At 49.7% G+C, this 19,759-nt stretch overlaps 1 protein-coding gene across 1 annotated transcript in view; it reads left to right on the forward strand.

Annotated features, from left to right (window-relative positions):
• The window catches only part of LOC122550244 (uncharacterized), a 265,713-nt gene that overhangs the window by 217,637 nt on the left and 28,317 nt on the right, over positions 1–19,759 (forward strand). Inside the window, exons 28-30 of the mRNA XM_087987130.1 lie at positions 5,635–5,715; positions 5,824–5,859; positions 8,704–8,740. Of these exons, the coding sequence (XP_087843256.1) occupies positions 5,635–5,715; positions 5,824–5,859; positions 8,704–8,740 (154 nt within the window). The remainder of the gene's footprint in view (positions 1–5,634; positions 5,716–5,823; positions 5,860–8,703; positions 8,741–19,759) is intronic.

The raw sequence follows: 19,759 nt of genomic DNA on the forward strand, positions 1-19,759 counted from the left end.
GGAGATCTGGGAGGATAGAGTTATGCAGAGCAGAGACAGCTTCTTCTCCCAGGAAAAGGAGACCATGCCATAATATTGTGGCATCCTGGTCCAAGTTTTTCATGTGGACTCTAATCTCAAGCACCCGCAGTCCTCACTTTCGCCTGGAGTTACTAGGTACCTACTCAGATATTAATGCTGGGAATTGTCAATGTCTTGATTCCACATGGCGTGTGAGAAGATAGGAAGTTCCATATAAATGAGGTGAGATTCTGCATTCATGAGCCCATTAACAAGCAATAATCCTCTTTAATAGACACCTCGCCACTGTCTAGTGAGAATCTTATTTCAAACTGTTTCAAAAAAATACAACATCCTGCCATCAAAAAAAACTGATTTCTCATGTAATTCGCCGAGATTTCTCACCTTGCCCTACGTCATTCAGGTCTCTCTAATATTCTGTCCCTTGTTTTCAAATTTCTCCATGACCTCATCCCTGTCCATCTCTGAAAGCTCTTCCAGCCCTACTACCTCTGCCAAATCACCACCTCTCTAATTCTGGCCTTTCCCGTAACTCTGATTTTTAGCAGCTCCCATCATTTATGGCCATGCTTTTAGCTGCTCAGGCCTGAACTCCCAAAATCTCTCCTCCTCTCGACCTATCTTCCCTCTTTCAAAACAATCCTTCCAACTATCTGCTACTCTAAGGTTTTGGTCATCTGTCTAACAATCTCCTTTTATGGTAAAATTTCAAATTGTGTTTGATATTGCTTTGTGAAGAACATTGGAGTATTTTGTTATATTAGAGACATTATAAGGATACAAGATGTTGTTGCTGAGAGTTGTGGTTTTCCTTAGACTTTTATGTCAAGAAGCACTTCCCATCATCACCCCTGAATGGTTTAATTGTAATTATAAGTTAATGACCTCTTGTTCCAAACTCCCCCATGAGAGGAAATAATTTCTAACTATTCTATCAATGATTTTAATCATTATAAACACATCAATTATATTACCCCATAATCTTCAAGAAAAGCAAGTCAAGTTGACGCGACCAGTCATTACAATTTAATCCTGTTAACCCCAGTATCATTCTAACGAAATGTGCTGCACTCATTCAAATGCCACTATTATTCCACAAATGTGGTTCCCAAAACTGAATACAGTACTGGGGTACAGACAGAACCCTGTATAATGTAATGTAACTTTCAGCCTTTATTTTCCCAGTACCCTTGAAATAACAGCCAAAATGTTATTCTTCATTTCAAACTCTTATTATATGTGGTCTCTAGTTATCAGTAGTTTTGTACTTGGATCCCTAAATTTCTTCACTCGTCCATTCTCCTAGCTTCTTAACCTTTATAAAAAAAACTCAGATAGCTTGATCTTAGGTAGATTAAGATGCATGACCTCATACCTCTCCTCAGACATGATGGGTTGAATGGACTGCTTCTCTGCCCCAATTCCACGGTTCTGTAATTCCATGTGTTATAGTATTATCCAATCAATTGATTCACCAATACACTTTTGCAGCTTCTTGATGGCATCTGCACTGTTTATGACAGTACCTAATAAGGTTACTTCAGAAAATATGGACTTATGGCTCTCCATTCCTTCTTGCAAATCATTTAGAAATATGATGAATAGCTGAGAACTCAGTACAGATGCCCAGGGGTTGCCATTTATCATATACAGAAAAATCAACAAATGAAAACGTAAGGTTGTAACATGACACCGAATGATAACTTTGCATAGGTATTTCTAATATTACTGCATATTTAGGTGTGGTTTGGTGTAATGCTCCCATTACTGAATCAAAATGTTACAATCTGAAATCAAAACAGAAATGCCAGAGAACTTCAACAGGTCTAGCAGTGTCTGTGGAGAAAGAAACATTTTGAGTTGAATGTGACTCTTTTCCAGAACGGGATTTAATGAAGAATCATATTAAACTCGAAATGTTAATTCTGTTTCTGTCTCTACAGATGCTGTTAGAGCTGAAGAGTTTCTCTGACAATTGCTGTTTTTATTTCAGATTTCCATCAGCTGTTTTGATTTAATTTAAGTGGCTATGATTTCAAGATCCAGTGATTTTAAAAATATCAGCTAGGCTAAAACTTCAGTACCCTGAAAGAGTGTTACAGATTTGGAAGTGCCATTTTACAGATGAGATGTTAAATTACCTATCCTCTTCAAAGAATGGAAAAAGACCCCATTGCAGGAAGAGCAGCGGAATTGTCCTGCTACCCTGGTCAACATCAATCCCTCAAACAATTGCACTTAAACAGATTATGTCATGATTTATCTCATTTTGTTCATGAGACCTCAATTTGTTTTCAATGTTGTGAGAAGTGTCACTGATAACACTAACAATGATTCCTCATCACTACTTACCCTTCAAAAGATGTTGGTGAGCCACTATTTTGAACCACTGCTGTCCATGTAGGTACATCCACAGTGCTGTCAAGGAGGGAGTACCAGGATTTTGACACAGTGACAGTGAAGGAGTGGGGAGCACTTCCAAGTCAGGATGATGGGTAACTTGCAAGTATTCCCATGTATCCACCATTGACGGAGTCTTGGTGAATTATAGAGAACACACATTGCTGTTGCTGTCCATCAGTTGTACATTGCATCAATATTTAAAGTATTCGACAGCGCACCAATACAGCAGGTTGCTTTGAACTTGGCAACGTCAATCTTCTTAAGTGTACCTGAGTACAGTTGAAGTAGCACTCATTCAGCAACTGGAGAATATTCCATCATACTCCTGACTTGTGCCTTGCAGATGGTAGACAGGCTTTGGAAAGTCAAGAGATGAGGTACCGGTCATAGAATTCCCAGTCTCTGACATGCTTGTGTAACAACAATCTTTAGATGGTTGATCCAGTTAGTTTACATAGGAGAAAGTGAGGACTGCAGATGCTGGAGTACCAGAGTTGAAAAATGTGGTGCTGGAAAAACACAGCAGGCCAGGCAGCATCTGAGGATCAGGAGAATCGACGTTTCGGGCATAAGCTAAAAGAAGAAGGGCTTATGCCCAAAACGTCAATTCTCCTGCTCCCCAGTTAGTTCACGGTCAATATTAACCTGAGGTGTTAATGATGGGGTTTTCAACAAAGCTATTGAATGTCAAAGGGAGATGGTTTGTTTCTGTCTTGTTAGAAGTGATCGTTTCCTGACACTAGTGTGGCATGAATATTACTTGCCACTCATCAGGCAAAGCTTGAAACAGGACTGTTTGGAATTCTGACCAGGAGGGCATTTAATGAGTAAAGTTTTCTCAACTAGGATATGTTCAGATCACACCTTGTTGATGATGTTGATTCTGCAGTCGGTTCAGGAATCAGTGAGATTACAGGGATCAAACCAGTCTTGTTCAACCATTGGATCTCTCTCTTCAAGGATAGCATGAGGAAAAGTGGAATGACTGGATGATTGAAGGAAGGTAGACTTCCACCAAGGGAGGCAACATACAGGTTCCAATGTTAGTATGGAAAGGCCTGAGATTAAATCAAAAAGGAAATCACCATCAAATTGATCAAGGAACATGGGATATTCAGGTCATCTCATGGTACAGAAATGATTATTTGTGGAATGATATGGCCCATGATTGCATGATTACTGATGAAGATAATGTTAATGATCTATATGTGAATGTGCCAGTATTAGACTAGGGTTGACAAAGTCAGAAGTCACATAACACCAGGTTATAATTCAACAGGTTAATCTGAAATTTCAAGCTTTCCGAGAGCTGCTTCTTCATCAGATGAAGTGAAGAAGCAGTGCTTCGAAAGCTTGCAATTTCAAATAAACCAGATGGACTATAACCTGGTGTCATATGACTTCTGACCATGACTGTATGATGATGCAATTTAAGAATCCAACTGAATTGATTTATTTGGTTGTGAAACCGAGGAGGAAGGTGATTTTTATTGATTTTAATACATACTCAGTGTATGTTCTTCTATTAAATAGTGTTCTTTTCACTACTGCGATAAAGAATAAAGTAAATGGTGTAAATACAAATTAAACTCAGTTTCTACAGAGATTATTATGTCCTAAATAATAAGTCAATAATAAGAATTTTTTGCGATTGCAATTGTGCTATTTTGGTGGCGGGGTAGTGAGGAGGTGGGATATACTGATGGGCACAGTTGCTGACTTGACAACTCTGTAATGAATTAATATGCCATTGTAAACAGGTCAGACAATGTGAGAGGGTGGATTCAATTCCTCATAAATATTACTCATGTATAAGTTGATCCCCCTACTTTTCGGGTGAAAGTTCGTCTCAGAAATCTGACTTTTCCACACAGGTATATATTGTAATTGTCCACTGCCATTTATGATTGGACATGGTAACACTGCAGAACTGTATGCAGTTGGTTGCCATGTTTCCTACAACAGTAATTACAGAGGTAATTTTAACCCCAAAATGGAGGTATGTGAGGCAGATAGGAAGTTAAACATTAAAGCTTGTGTCTCATTGAATTAAAGAGGTGACTTTCCTTGGCTGACTTCTCTGTATCAATTTTAACCAATTGTTCAGGCATACTTCCACATGGAAGATGGAATTTGAACCCAGACCATTTGGCCTAGAAGTAGACTCACTATCACTGCATCAAAGAGCCCTAATCCAGCATTAATGTCAGCTGCTTGAGATTCCTGAGCCCCAGGAAAGTGAGCAGCTGAAGTGAGCCTAGAGCTGCTACAATGTGCTAATGAATTTGGTAATGATTCTGAAATGGACAGCACGGTGGCTCAGTGATTAGCACTGTTGCCTCATAGCACCAGGGATCCAGGTTCGATTCCAGCCTCGGGCAACTGTCTGTGTGGAGTTTGCACATTCTTCCCGTGTCTGTGTGGGTTTCCTCTGGGTGCACCAGGTTCCTCCCACAGTCCAAATGATGTGCAGGGCAGGTAAATTGGTCATGCTAAATTGCCCATAGTGCTAGATGCATTAGTCAGAGGGAAATGGGACTGGGTGGGTTACTCTTCAGAACGGTCAGTGTGGACTTGTTGGGCTGAAGGGCCTGTTTCCACACTGTAGGGAATCTAATGTCTCAACTTAATGTTGACTCGCTTAGCATATCTTCACTTAATGTCATAAATAAAATATATCCATTTAATGTTGCCAGTTTCACTTTAATGTTGCTTGCTACAGACAACCTCTACCATGGGGTGTATGCTTATGAGACCTTTCCCCAATTGCTTCCACTCTCACCCTCAGACTCTTTTTCTCCCAACTGTTGCCCTTGGCTCCTGGCATTGCATCCGCTGTAGGCCTTGCCTGTCACCCTTGCTGTCTATCCTCACCTCACACTCTCAGTTTTTAATCAGACTATTCAGACAAGTTATTATGCACCTCTGGAGCAAGTGGGACTTGAACCCAAGCTTCCTAGCCTAGTGACATCACCACTCCACTACAAGAACCCTTCTCTACCACTATATAGTTAACCTTCATGGCCCTAAATATTTTTATATACATGTTTACTACAACTCAGTGCTTACTTCCTTAGTAAGGCAAAGGTTGAAAGCTGGTGGGAGAGAGCTTGTTTCTTTTATTGCATTTATATAAAGTATATTAATCAATTGATTCCATCTCATTTAGCATTGAAATTCTATTTAACTTTATCATTTTGCTTCATTAAGGGAGATCGTGGATATAAAGGTGAAAGAGGAAACAAAGGTGACAAAGGGGATGAAGGGCTCTCTGGTTCTAAAGGCGATCCTGTAAGATACTTGTTTCTGTATAAAATGACAATCATTGTCTAATATCATCAATTCAGAAAACATTTAGTGTGCACTAGAACTGATGATTTGTACTTTCTGAAACTTTAGGGAAAGAACGGAGAGAAAGGCGAAGCAGGTCTCACCGTAAGTATCCATCAAACAGAATAATTATATCACTGATGATTTTATATGCACATTCTTCCCGTGTCTGTGTGGGTTTCCTCCGGGTGCTCCAGTTTCCTCCCACAGTCCAAATGATGTGCAGGGCAGGTGAATTGGCCATGCTAAATTGCCCATAGTGTTAGGTGCATTGGACAGAGGGAATTGGATCTGGGTGGGTTACTCTTCGGAACGGTCGGTGTGGACTTATTGGGCTGAAGGGCCTGTTTCCACACTGTAGGGAATCTAATCTAATCTAATCTAATCTAATTATGATCCCTTTCTAAGTGTGCAAGCACCACCAAATGAGTTGCTTCTTCCAGAATAGTAATTTTCCCTGAGTTTTGTGTGATTCATTTGATCTCCTTTTGTAACATTGGTAGAAAAGCAATGGAAATGGCACAGACTGAGCACGAATAGCCACTATTAAACATTTACTCCAGGATTTCCACTAGATTATAGAAGATGACAGGGAGGACATCATGGAATTTGTTCTCACTGCCCCACTTTTGTGATTACTTTGTCAGAAAAACTGTTTTATGTTTATACTTGAACTTTTTGAAGATCAAACAGAAACAGTACATGCAAACTCTTGGAAAGTTAATGTTTCTAGATGGTTTTAGGAACAGAATGGGTGTGAAATCTTCCTGCTGTGATAGTAATTGACTTGGAATTTCTTCCAGTATGCTGTCCCAAATCAAATGGTACAGCAGCAGGAAATGCATGAGAAGACCTACCACTACATTCCACCCCAGAAGAAATATTTTATACTTGGATGACCTGACTATTATAGAGCTGTGTGTCAATACTATACAATGTTTTTCACATATGAGGGGCATGGATAGGGTAAAATGGCAAAGTTTTTTCCCTGGGGTCGGGGAATCCAGAACTAGAGGGCATAGGTTTAAGGTGAGAGGGGAAAGATATAAAAGAGACCTAAGGGGCAACTTTTTCACGCATAGGGTGGTACGTGTATGGAATGAGCTGCCAGAGGAAGTGTTGGAGGCTGGTACAATTGCTACATTTAAGAGGCATTTGGATGGGTATGTGAATAGGAAGGGCTTGGAGGGATATGGACCGGCTGCTGGCAGGTGGGACTAGATTGGGTTGGGATATCTGGTCGGCATGGACAGGTTGGACTGAAGGGTCTGTTTCCATGCTGTACATCTCTATGACTCTATGATGGAGGTCTTACCAGTTGGTTAGAGCTGTAAAAAGCTTCAAGTAGCCTCTTTTTAGCTAAGGCCACTTTAAGAGCCAACGCCAGGTACTTATGGGACAGTGGCTGGACTTCCCCTGAATCAAGAGCCTTGTAGGCAGAAGCCTGAACACAGAGAGCTACCAACCTTTCAGAAGCCAGCAGCTCATTGAACAGCAGCTACTAGAGAGGTGGTAGTTGCTGATGGCAGCCACAAAAGGCCAAAATCATAGCAGGATTCCAGGGGAATGATAGGTGGACATTCACAATGAGGCATGTCACAGCGAGAGTAGGCTTTCAGCAGGCCACTTCCTTCCTGATGTCAGATTCTTGATCAGACACTGACTGCCTTTGAATGAGAGGTATTAATTGCTCATTTAGTGCTGTACAGTGCTATTCCTGCCACAGACATAATCTAGTCATGACAGGCACATGACAGAATACCCACCTTCCAGCCTCCTGCCAGATAAAACACCTTCCACCACCAAAGTTGGCAGGTTAAGAGGGCATTTAAATCTGTTCACTGACTTAAAAAATGAGATAAAGTTAGGAAGTGATCAAAAGACAGGGATCTTAAATTGCTTTCATTGCACAGAGTCTATGGTATAACTACAACTGCCACAGTTCCATATTTATAAATCGCATCTTTAAGCAATTTCATGGTATCAAAGAATGAACTGTCCTGTTAGTTCCAAAGAAGTCATATTGAATTTAAAATGTTAACTCTGTTTCTCTCTCCACAGATGCTGTCAGATCTGCTGAGTTTCTCGTTACACTTTCTGTCTTAATCTTCAGAACTCCAGCATCTGCAGTATTTTGCTTCTGACCTGTTCATTCTTTCTCAGTGTTAAAAATTCAATCTGTCTTTGGACACTGATTTTAACCAAAATTGAACACAGTACTCCAAATGTGCCATCATCAATGCCATATATAACTGCAACATAACTTCCCAACTTCTACACTTAATGCCCTAACTGATGAATGCCAGTGTGGCAAAAGCCTTCTTCACTGCCCAGTCTACGTGTGACTCCACTTTCATAGAACTGTGAACCTCAACTCCTAGATCCCTCTGTTCCACTACACTTTTTAAGGCCCTACCATACACTATGAATCTCCTCGTGGAGAAAGTGAGGACTGCAGATGCTGGAGATCAGAGCTGAAAATGTGTTGCTGGAAAAGCGCAGCAGGTCAGGCAGCATCCAAGGAACAGGAGAATCGACGTTTCGTGCATAAGCCCTTCTTCAGGGCTTCTTGAAGATTCCTGATTCCTGATTCCTGAAGAAGGGCTTATGCCCAAAACGTCGATTCTCCTGTTCCTTGGATGCTGCCTGACCTGCTGCACTTTTCCAGCAACACATTTTCAACTATGAATCTCCTACCTTGATTTGACTTCCCAAAATGCAAGACCTCATTCTTGCCTATATTAAACTCCATTTGCCATTTCTTGGCCCACTTCCCCAGCTGATTAAGGTGTTTTTTCTGCAATTTTATGCAATTTGTTTTCCTCAAAGATTGAATTGTACCATCTGGCATGAGCTAATATGTGTCATATTTCAAAGAGTGACTTTATTGTTTGACCTCAATTTATTAAAGGTATTAAGGTAATTCTATTTCTTCTCATCTTTTATTAGCGCGAAGAAATAATCGTTTTGATCAGATCAATCTGTGGTGAGTTCAAATGTACAAATTGACACAATGTGATGTAAACAATTATTCTAATTAAAGTGACCCTCAAAGTTGTTAATCCAGGGAACAACATATTCTGAAAAGATTGAAAATAGACATACAATGCAATGCTATTACTTCTCAGCTGGATGTGTTCTCTCAGAACCAGAATGTAGATATCTTATTTCAAAAGTTTACATTCAAAGCAAGGAGCAAAACACTTCAGAACTACTGCTGGTTGTCTTTTGCCATCAAAATCAGACACATAAACTGAAGGAGGCATTACGGAGCAGGCATATGAGAGATATGAAGGGAGATTCAGAGAGGGATGCAACTTTTCTATTATTGCAGTGACTTTTATCAGAATTTGTTTAAAACAAAATAAAGTTTGGTAAATACGCCCGTGCATTATTACTTTCAGAGATACCAATCCAATGTCTGTAAAATGGGACAGATTTAAATTGATCTACAATATTATCCTACTGAACTAGTTGTGGCTTTTGGGAGATCTATTGTTAGTCTGAATGAATTTGCTGGCCTTTTCTGGGTAGGTAAGTAATGCACTGTTTGTGCATAATTAAATGCATGCACAAAGCTCCTCAATGTAGCTTCATACCACTTTCCAAAATGCAATGTACCATCTCTTCACTGAAGGAAATCTTTCAGTAAGGGTTGCCTTCAACTGTTCTGGGGAAGGGTCACCTGATCCAAAATGTTAATTTTGATTTCCCTTCACAGATGCTGCCAGATCTGCTGAGCTTTTCCAGCAAATTTTGTTTCCATTGCTTTCAAATGAATGGCTTTCAATCACCCTTAGCCATTGTTTCATGTATCTGTTATGGCCTTCATAAAGGGTAATGAAGCGGAACCTAATTTTTGATTGAATATCTTAGCACAGCATGCAAGTGCATCTCATTTTGATAAGTTCCAATGTGTTCAAGAAGTTATAACTCAGGAACTCCCATGCATTTATGAAAGTGATGGATTATTGACAAAAATTAAACATTACAAAACTGCTTTAGATCATGTAATGATTTTATTTTCAATTTGTTTTTTGTATTTATGTATGAGGTGAACCATCTGTAAACATATATTTAATATTGTGCTACATTTTAACAGGTGAGTTGAGATAAAGAAAAATAGGTACTGCACTATAGTTATAAAAGATAAACATTTCAGCATTGAATCACTGGCATTTATAGGAAACTAAAGGTTTCACATTGTTTCCATTTCCTATAACTATCAAAACAATAACACATAATGATTTTCTTAAAGCTGAGGCCATTTAAAACTCTAGTGCCTGCCATTGTGTAAACTGACAGTAAGTCCTATTTACCCATCACCACTATGCTCACTGACCTACATTAACTCCAAGTCAAGCAACATCTTATTCTCATTTTCTTAGCACTTATCCATTGACTTATGGTTTGCATTGTGGTTCACATTGCTTGTTTAATGCACAAGGATTTCAGTACTCAGTTACAGACTGTCAGAGGGAGAGGCAGGGACTTTATCACAGTGGGGAGCACAGAACAGTTAGGGAGGTGGGCATTGTCACAGCATCAGTGTCACATCTGCAGCATATTCCAGCAGTTTATGAAGCAAACGTGATGCACGAACCTCACGCAAATGGTCATGTATAAAATTCAAAGGGGAACAGTCCTTAATGGTGTCAAGGGACTATGTGATCAGTCAGTAGGTACCACCACAGTCAGTCATGGAGATTGTCCTAATCAAGTCCAAGGTCTTGGCCGCAGTCAGGAAGACACTGGGCCCTATCAGAGACTAGAGATCAATATTTTGTGGTTGGGCACTGAGTCCCAGTTAACCCTGCAAACTGAGTGCAGTCAGATGATGTACTGTGGAGCGGTCAATCTGGGGAGGGGTGGACTGTTGTCATGTTGAGTTAGTTGTCTTGCTAACTCAATCTTGGGGTTGGACCATGGTCAGTGTCGGGGATTGCTCGATATGGTCAAGAGGCTTATCAAGGGGCACTCTGTGGAGTCCTGGAAAAGCAGGCAACTCAGACCTGGTGATGGGTTTCATTACATTGGGTTGCTGAGGGAATGATGACAGTGATGGAGGGCAATTGGAAATTACAGCATGGTACTTGAAGATATGTAGGGTATGGGAGCTCTGGAAAGGGTGGTTAAAAAAGTTCATGATAATGCTGATCTTTACATGCGGAGAGTGTAGGGGCAACAAGGGAATTTACAAAGTACTGTGCACTGGGGATAAATTGGAGACATTAATAGTTCGAAAAAAGGGGCTCAACAGACATAGAAGAAAGACTGAAATGTTGTAGGAGCCACAGAGACCGCAGCACAAAAGGGAACATGAAGAATGGGAAACTCATAGATTGCAAGCAAAGCCTGAAAATCACACACACGAACACCAAGTTGGAATCTTGCCATCTTGATCAAAAGTCAACTGTATGTCTGTGACATGCTTTTTTGGGAGGGGAGGGGGGGGGGGGGGGTGCTGCTATCATGTTAGCTTACTGACAGACTTTTACTCATCCAATGTAGCATAAAAATTTCCATTTGAATTATGTTCCTCAGAGGTCTTTGTGGAGACATTATATTGATCTCCTTGGGATGCCTCTATGCCACACAGTGTGCGGGCATAGCATGAGACTTCTTTGTGGTGACTGTGAGGGCTTGAATTGAATTAGCTTTATTGCCACATGTACTCAAATGAGTGCAGTGAAACGTTTATAAGTCGCCTTTTCCAGTGCTATCTTAGGTGCAGAGGTACCTAGGTACAATTCTCGTAACAGAATGGAGAAATGAAGGAAAGGGTTGCATAAATGGCTGATGGAATTCAATGTGAGCAAATGCGAGGTTGTGCACTTTGGAAAAAAGAATACAAGCATGGACTACTTTCTAAACGGTGAGAAAATTTGTAAAGCCAAAGTACAGAGGGATCTGGGAGTGTTAGTTTAGAATTCTCTAAAGGTAAACATGCAGGTTGAGTCCGTGATTAAGAAAGCGAATGCAATGTTGTCAATTATCTCAAGAGGGTTGGAATATAAAAGCACTGTTGTGCTACTGAGACTTTATAAAGCTCTGGTTAGGCCCCATTTGGAGTACTGTGTCCAGTTTTGGTCCCCACACCTCAGGAAGGACATACTGGCACTGGAGCGTGTCCAGCGGAGATTCACACGGATGATCCCTGGAATGGTAGGTCTAATATATGAGGAACGGCTGAGGATCCTGGGATTGTATTCATTGGAGTTTAGAAGATTAAGGGGAGATCTAATAGAAACTTACAAGATAATACATGGCTTGGAGAGGGTGGACGCTAGGAAATTGTTTCCGTTAGGCGAGGAGATGAGGACCCGTGGACAGAGCCTTAGAATTAGAGGGGGTAAATTCAGAACAGAAATGCGGAGACATTTCTTCAGCCAGAGCGTGGTGGGCCTGTGGAATTCATTGCCACAGAGTGCAGTGGAGGCTGGGATGCTAAATGTCTTCAAGGCAGAAATTGATAAATTCTTGATGTCACAAGGAATTAAGGGCTACGGGGAGAATGCGGGTAAGTGGAGTTTAAATGCCCATCAGCCATGATTGAATGGCGGAGTGGACTCGATGGGCCGAATGGCCTTACTTCCGCTCCTATGTTTTATGGTCTTATGGTCTTATTATATCTATACAAAGTATGACCACAGGTCAGAAAAAACAAGAAGTACAGTTGAAAAGACAGTCACCACAATCTCTCTTCAAAGGATCTCTGCAGTAGATCAGCACAGGGGGTCTCCACATGACCTGACAGCAAGCTGCCACCATATTCCATGTTGGAAGACCAACCTCGCTCCTGCACCAGGCTGCTGGGTCAATGTCGTCCTCGCTCTGGGTTTCTATTTACCAGCATCCCCGCTCCAGTCACTGTTTCCCTGTGACCACGCTCCGGCTGCTGTTTCCTGGTGTCCCCATTCCGACTGCTGTTTCCCTGTTTCCCAATGCTCTGACTGCTGTTTCCCGGTGTCTCCACTTCGGCTGCTGTTTCCTGGTGCCCCCGCTCCGATTCTGTTTCCCGGTGTCCCCACTCCGGCTGCTGCTTCCCGATGTTCCTGCACCGGCTGCTGTTTCCCGGTATCCCCGCTCCGACTGCTGTTTCCCGATGTTCCTGCTCCGTCTGCTGTTACCCAATGCCCTCCGCTCCGGCTGCTGTTTCCCGGAGTCTCCGCTCCGACTGCTGTTTCCCGGTGCCCCCGCACCGACTGCTGTTTCCCAGTGTCCCCGCTCTGGCTGCTGTTTGCCAGTGTCCCTGCTCTGGCTGCTGTTTCCCGGTGTTCCCCGCTCCGGCTGCTGTTTCCCGGTGTTGCCCACTCCAGCTGCTGTTTTCCGGTGTCCCCGCTCCGACTGCTGTTTCCCTGTGTCCCCCGCACCGGATGCTGTTTCCCAATGACCCCTGTTCCAGCTGCTGTTTCCCGGTGTCCCACGCTCCGGCTGCTGTTTCCCGGTGTCCCCCACTCCGGCTGCTGTTTCCCGGTGTCCCCTGCTCCAGCTGCTGTTTCCCGGTGTCCCCCGGTCCGGCTGCTGTTTCCCGGTGTCCCCCACTCCGGCTGCTGTTTCCCGGTGCCCTTACTCCGGCTGCTGTTTCCCGGTGTCCCCCACTCTGGCCGCTGTTTCCCAGTGCCCCTACTCCGGCTGCTGTTTCCCGGTGTCCCCCACTCTGGCTGCTGTTTCCCGGTGCCCCTACTCCGGCTGCTGTTTCCCGGTGTCCCCCACTCCGGCTGCTGTTTCCCGGTGCCCCTACTCCGGCTGCTGTTTCCCGGTGTCCCTCACACCGGCTGCTGTTTCCCGGTGCCCCTACTCCTGCTGCTGATTCCCGGTGTGCCCCTACTCTGGCTGCTGTTTCCCGGTGTCCCCCACTCCGGCTGCTGTTTCCCTGTGTCCCCCACTCTGGCAGCTGTTTCCCGGTGCCCCTACTCTGGCAGCTGTTTCCCGGTGCCCCTACTCTGGCATCTGTTTCCCGGTGTCCCCTACTCCGGCTGCTGATTCCCGGTGTCCCCCACTCCGGCTGCTGTTTCCCTGTGTCCCCCACTCTGGCAGCTGTTTCCCGGTGCCCCTACTCTGGCAGCTGTTTCCCGGTGCCCCTACTCCGGCTGCTGTTTCCCGGTGCCCCTACTCCGGCTGCTGTTTCCCGGTGTCCCCCACTCCGGCTGCTGTTTCCCGGTGCCCCTACTCTGGCTGCTGTTTCCCGGTGCCCCCCACTCCGGCTGCTGTTTCCCGGTGTCCCCCACTCCGGCTGCTGTTTCCCGGTGTCCCCCACTCCAGTTGCTGTTTCCCGGTGCCCCTACTCTGGCTGCTGTTTCCCGGTGCCCCCCACTCTGGCAGCTGTTTCCCGGTGTCCCCCACTCCAGCTGCTGTTTCCCGGTGCCCCCACTCCAGCTGCTGTTTCCCGGTGCCCCTACTCCAGCTGCTGTTTCCCGGTGTGCCCCACTCCGGCTGCTGTTTCCCGGTGTGCCCCTACTCCGGCTGCTGTTTCCCGATGTTCCTGCTCCGGCTGCTGTTTCCCGGTGTGCCCCACTCCGGCTGCTGTTTCCCGATGTTCCTGCTCCGGCTGCTGTTTCCCGGTGTGCCCCACTCTGGCTGCTGTTTCCCGGTGTCCCCACTCCGACTGCTGTTTCCCGGTGTGCCCCACTCTGGCTGCTGTTTCCCGGTGTTCCTGCTCCGGCTGCTGTTTCCCGATGTTCCTGCTCCGGCTGCTGTTTCCCGGCGTCCCCCACTCCGGCTGCTGTTTCCCGATGTCCCCTGCTCCAGCTGCTGTTTCCCGGTGTCCCCCGCTCCGGCTGCTGTTTCCCAGTGTCCCCCGCTCCGGCTGCTGTTTCCCGGTGCCCCTACTCCGGCTGCTGTTTCTCGGTGTTCCCCACTCTGGCAGCTGTTTCCCGGTGCCCCTACTCCGGCTGCTGTTTCCCGGTGTCCCCCACTCCGGCTGCTGTTTCCCGGTGCCCCTACTCTGGCTGCTGTTTCCCGGTGCCCCTACTCCGGCTGCTGTTTCCCGGTGTCCCCCATTCTGGCAGCTGTTTCCCGGTGGCCCTACTCCGGCTGCTGTTTCCCGGTGCCCCCACTCTGGCTGCTGTTTCCCGGTGCCCCTACTCCGGCTGCTGTTTCCCGGTGTCCCCCACTCTAGCTGCTGTTTCCCGGTGCCCCTACTCCGGCTGCTGTTTCCCGGTGTCCCCGACTCCGGCTGCTGTTTCCCGGTGCCCCTACTCCGGCTGCTGATTCCCGGTGTCCCCCACTCCGGCTGCTGTTTCCCGGTGTGCCCCACTCTGGCTGCTGTTTCCCGGTGCCCCTACTCCGGCTGCTGTTTCCCGGTGTCCCTACTCTGGCTGCTGTTTCTCGGTGTTCCCCACTCTGGCAGCTGTTTCCCGGTGCCCCTACTCCGGCTGCTGTTTCCCGGTGTCCCCCACTCCGGCTGCTGTTTCCCGGTGCCCCTACTCTGGCTGCTGTTTCCCGGTGCCCCTACTCCGGCTGCTGTTTCCCGGTGTCCCCCATTCTGGCAGCTGTTTCCCGGTGGCCCTACTCCGGCTGCTGTTTCCCGGTGCCCCCACTCTGGCTGCTGTTTCCCGGTGCCCCTACTCCGGCTGCTGTTTCCCGGTGTCCCCCACTCTAGCTGCTGTTTCCCGGTGCCCCTACTCCGGCTGCTGTTTCCCGGTGTCCCCGACTCCGGCTGCTGTTTCCCGGTGCCCCTACTCCGGCTGCTGATTCCCGGTGTCCCCCACTCCGGCTGCTGTTTCCCGGTGTGCCCCACTCTGGCTGCTGTTTCCCGGTGCCCCTACTCCGGCTGCTGTTTCCCGGTGTCCCCCACTCTGGCAGCTGTTTCCCGGTGCCCCTACTGCGGCTGCTATTTCCCGGTGTCCCCTACTCCAGCTGCTGTTTCCCGGTGTCCCCCATTCCAGCTGCTGTTTCCCGGTGTGCCCCACTCCAGCTGCTGTTTCCCGATGTTCCCCACTCCAGCTGCTGTTTCCCGGTGTCCCCCACTCTGGCTGCTGTTTCCCGGTGTGCCCCACTCCAGCTGCTGTTTCCCGGTGCCCCTATACCAGCTGCTGTTTCCCGGTGTCCCCCACTCAGGCTGCTGTTTCCCGGTGCCCCTATTCCAGCTGCTGTTTCCCGGTGTCCCCCACTCCGGCTGCTGTTTCCCGGTGCCCCTACTCCGGCTGCTGTTTCCCGGTGTGCCCCCACTCCAGCTGCTGTTTCCCGGTGTGCCCCACTCTGGCTGCTGTTTCCCGGTGTCCCCACTCCGACTGCTGTTTCCCGGTGTGCCCCACTCTGGCTGCTGTTTCCCGGTGCCCCTACTCTGGCTGCTGTTTCCCGGTGCCCCTACTCTGGCTGCTGTTTCCCGATGTTCCTGCTCCGGCTGCTGTTTCCCGGTGTCCCCTACTCCGGCTGCTGTTTCCCGGTGCCCCTACTCCGGCTGCTGTTTCCCGTGTGTCCCCCACTCCGGCTGCTGTTTCCCGGTGCCCCTACTCTGGCTGCTGTTTCCCGGTGTCCCCCGCTCTGGCTGCTGTTTCCCGGTGTCCCCACTCTGGCTGCTGTTTCCCGGTGTCCCCACTCTGGCTGCTGTTTCCCTGTGTCCCCTACTCCGGCTGCTGTTTCCCGGTGTCCCCCACTCCGGCTGCTGTTTCCCGGCGCCCCTACTCCGGCTGCTGTTTCCCGGTGTCCCCCACTCCGGCTGCTGTTTCCCTGTGTCCCCCGCACCGGCTGCTGTTTCCCAATGCCCCCTGTTCCAGCTGCTGTTTCCCGGTGTCCCCCGCTCCGGCTGCTGTTTCCCGGTGCCCCTACTCCGGCTGCAGTTTCCCGGTGCCCCTACTCTGGCAGCTGTTTCCCGGTGCCCCTACTCTGGCTGCTGTTTCCCGGTGCCCCTACTCCGGCTGCTGTTTCCCGGTGTCCTCCACTCCGGCTGCTGTTTCCCGGTGCCCCTACTCCGGCTGCTGTTTCCCGGTGTCCCCCACTCCGGCTGCTGTTTCCCGGTGCCCCTACTCCGGCTGCTGATTCCCAGTGTCCCCCACTCCGGCTGCTGTTTCCAGGTGTGCCCCACTCTGGCTGCTTTTCCCGGTGCCCCTACTCCGGCTGCTGTTTCCCGGTGTCCCCCACTCTGGCAGATGTTTCCCGGTGCCCCTCCTCCGGCTGCTGTTTCCCGGTGTCCCCCACACCGGCTGCTGTTTCCCGGTGCCCCTACTCCGGCTGCTGTTTCCTGGTGTCCCCCACACCGGCTGCTGTTTCCCGGTGCCCCTACTCCTGCTGCTGATTCCCGGTGTCCCCCACTCCGGCTGCTGTTTCCTGGTGTGCCCCACTCTGGCTGCTGTTTCCCGGTGCCCCTACTCCAGCTGCTGTTTCCCGGTGTCCCCCACTCTGGCTGCTGTTTCCCGGTGTCCCCCACTCCGGCTGCTGTTTCCCGGTGCCCCTATTCTGGCTGCTGTTTCCCGGTGCCCCTACTCTGGCTGCTGTTTCCCGGTGCCCCTACTCCGGCTGCTGTTTCCCGATGTTCCTGCTCCGGCTGCTGTTTCCCGGTGTCCCCCACTCCGGCTGCTGTTTCCCGGTGTCCCACACCGGCTGCTGTTTCCCCGTGTGCCCCACTCTGGCTGCTGTTTCCCGGTGTCCCCACTCCGACTGCTGTTTCCCGGTGTGCCCCACTCTGGCTGCTGTTTCCCGGTGTTCCTGCTCCGGCTGCTGTTTCCCGATGTTCCTGCTCCGGCTGCTGTTTCCCGGCGTCCCCCACTCCGGCTGCTGTTTCCCGATGTTCCTGCTCCGGCTGCTGTTTCCCGGCGTCCCCCACTCCGGCTGCTGTTTCCCGTTGTCCCCTGCTCCAGCTGCTGTTTCCCGGTGTGCCGCACTCTGGCTGCTGTTTCCCGGTGTTCCTGCTCCGGCTGCTGTTTCCCGATGTTCCTGCTCCGGCTGCTGTTTCCCGGCGTCCCCCACTCCGGCTGCTGTTTCCCGTTGTCCCCTGCTCCAGCTGCTGTTTCCCGGTGTCCCCCACTCTGGCTGCTGTTTCCCGGTGCCCCTACTCCGGCTGCTGTTTCCCGGTGTCCCCCACTCTGGCAGCTGTTTCCCGGTGCCCCTACTGCGGCTGCTATTTCCCGGTGTCCCCTACTCCGGCTGCTGTTTCCCGGTGTCCCCCATTCCAGCTGCTGTTTCCCGGTGTGCCCCACTCCAGTTGCTGTTTCCTGGTGTCCCCCACTCTGGCTGCTGTTTCCCGGTGTGCCCCTACTCTGGCTGCTGTTTCCCGGTGTCCCCCACTTAGGCTGCTGTTTCCCGGTGCCCCTACTCCGGCTGCTGTTTCCCGGTGTCCCCCACTCCAGATGCTGTTTCCCGGTGTAACCCACTCAGGCTGCTGTTTCCCGGTGCCCCTACTCCGGCTGCTGTTTCCCGGTGTCCCCTACTCCGGCTGCAGTTTCCCGGTGTGCCCCACTCTGGCTGCTGTTTCCCGGTGCCCCTACTCCGGCTGCTGTTTCCCGGTGTCCCCCACTCTGGCAGCTGTTTCCCGGTGCCCCTACTGCGGCTGCTATTTCCCGGTGTCCCCTACTCCGGCTGCTGTTTCCCGGTGTCCCCCATTCCAGCTGCTGTTTCCCGGTGTGCCCCACTCCAGTTGCTGTTTCCCGGTGTGCCCCTACTCTGGCTGCTGTTTCCCGGTGCCCCTACTCTGGCTGCTGTTTCCCGGTGTCCCCCACTTAGGCTGCTGTTTCCCGGTGCCCCTACTCTGGCTGCTGTTTCCCGGTGTCCCCCACTCTGGCAGCTGTTTCCCGCTGCCCCTACTCTGGCTGCTGTTTCCCGGTGTCCCCCACTCCGGCTGCTGTTTCCCGGTGCCCCTATTCTGGCTGCTGTTTCCCGGTGTCCCCCACTCCGGCTGCTTTTCCCGGTGTGCCCCTACTCTGGCTGCTGTTTCCCGGTGTGCCCCTACTCTGGCTGCTGTTTCCCGGTGTGCCCCACTCCAGCTGCTGTTTCCCGGTGCCCCTACTCCGGCTGCTGTTTCCCGATGTTCCTGCTCCGGCTGCTGTTTCCCGGTGTCCCCCACTCCGGCTGCTGTTTCCCGGTGTCCCACACCGGCTGCTGTTTCCCCGTGTGCCCCTACTCTGGCTGCTGTTTCCCGGTGTCCCCACTCCGACTGCTGTTTCCCGGTGTGCCCCACTCTGGCTGCTGTTTCCCGGTGTTCCTGCTCCGGCTGCTGTTTCCCGATGTTCCTGCTCCGGCTGCTGTTTCCCGGCGTCCCCCACTCCGGCTGCTGTTTCCCGTTGTCCCCTGCTCCAGCTGCTGTTTCCCGGTGTGCCCCACTCTGGCTGCTGTTTCCCAGTGTCCCCCGCTCCGGCTGCTGTTTCCCGGTGTCCCTACTCTGGTTGCTGTTTCCCGGTGTCCCCCACTCCGGCTGCTGTTTCCCGGTGGCCCTACTCCGGCTGCTGTTTCCCGGTGCCCCCCACTCTGGCAGCTGTTTCCCGGTGCCCCTACTCCGGCTGCTGTTTCCCGGTGCCCCCCACTCTGGCAGCTGTTTCCCGGTGCCCCTACTCCGGCTGCTGTTTCCCGGTGCCCCTACTCTGGCTGCTGTTTCCCGGTGCCCCTACTCCGGCTGCTGTTTCCCGGTGCCCCTACTCCGGCTGCTGTTTCCCGGTGTCCCCGACTCCGGCTGCTGTTTCCCGGTGCCCCTTCTCCGGCTGCTGATTCCCGGTGTCCCCCACTCCGGCTGCTGTTTCCCGGTGTGCCCCACTCTGGCTGCTGTTTCCCGGTGCCCCTACTCCGGCTGCTGTTTCCCGGTGTCCCCCACTCCGGCTGCTGTTTCCCAGTGTCCCCCATTCCAGCTGCTGTTTCCCGGTGTGCCCCACTCCAGTTGCTGTTTCCCGGTGTGCCCCCACTCTGGCTGCTGTTTCCCGGCGCCCCTACTCCGGCTGCTGTTTCCCGGTGTCCCCCACTCCGGCTGCTGTTTCCCTGTGTCCCCCGCACCGGCTGCTGTTTCCCAATGCCCCCTGTTCCAGCTGCTGTTTCCCGGTGTCCCCCGCTCCGGCTGCTGTTTCCCGGTGCCCCTACT

This window comes from Chiloscyllium plagiosum, unplaced genomic scaffold (assembly GCF_037043375.1).
Source record: "Chiloscyllium plagiosum isolate Xiang-an unplaced genomic scaffold, Cpla_swu_hap1 HiC_scaffold_5, whole genome shotgun sequence".
NCBI lineage: Eukaryota > Metazoa > Chordata > Chondrichthyes > Orectolobiformes > Hemiscylliidae > Chiloscyllium > Chiloscyllium plagiosum.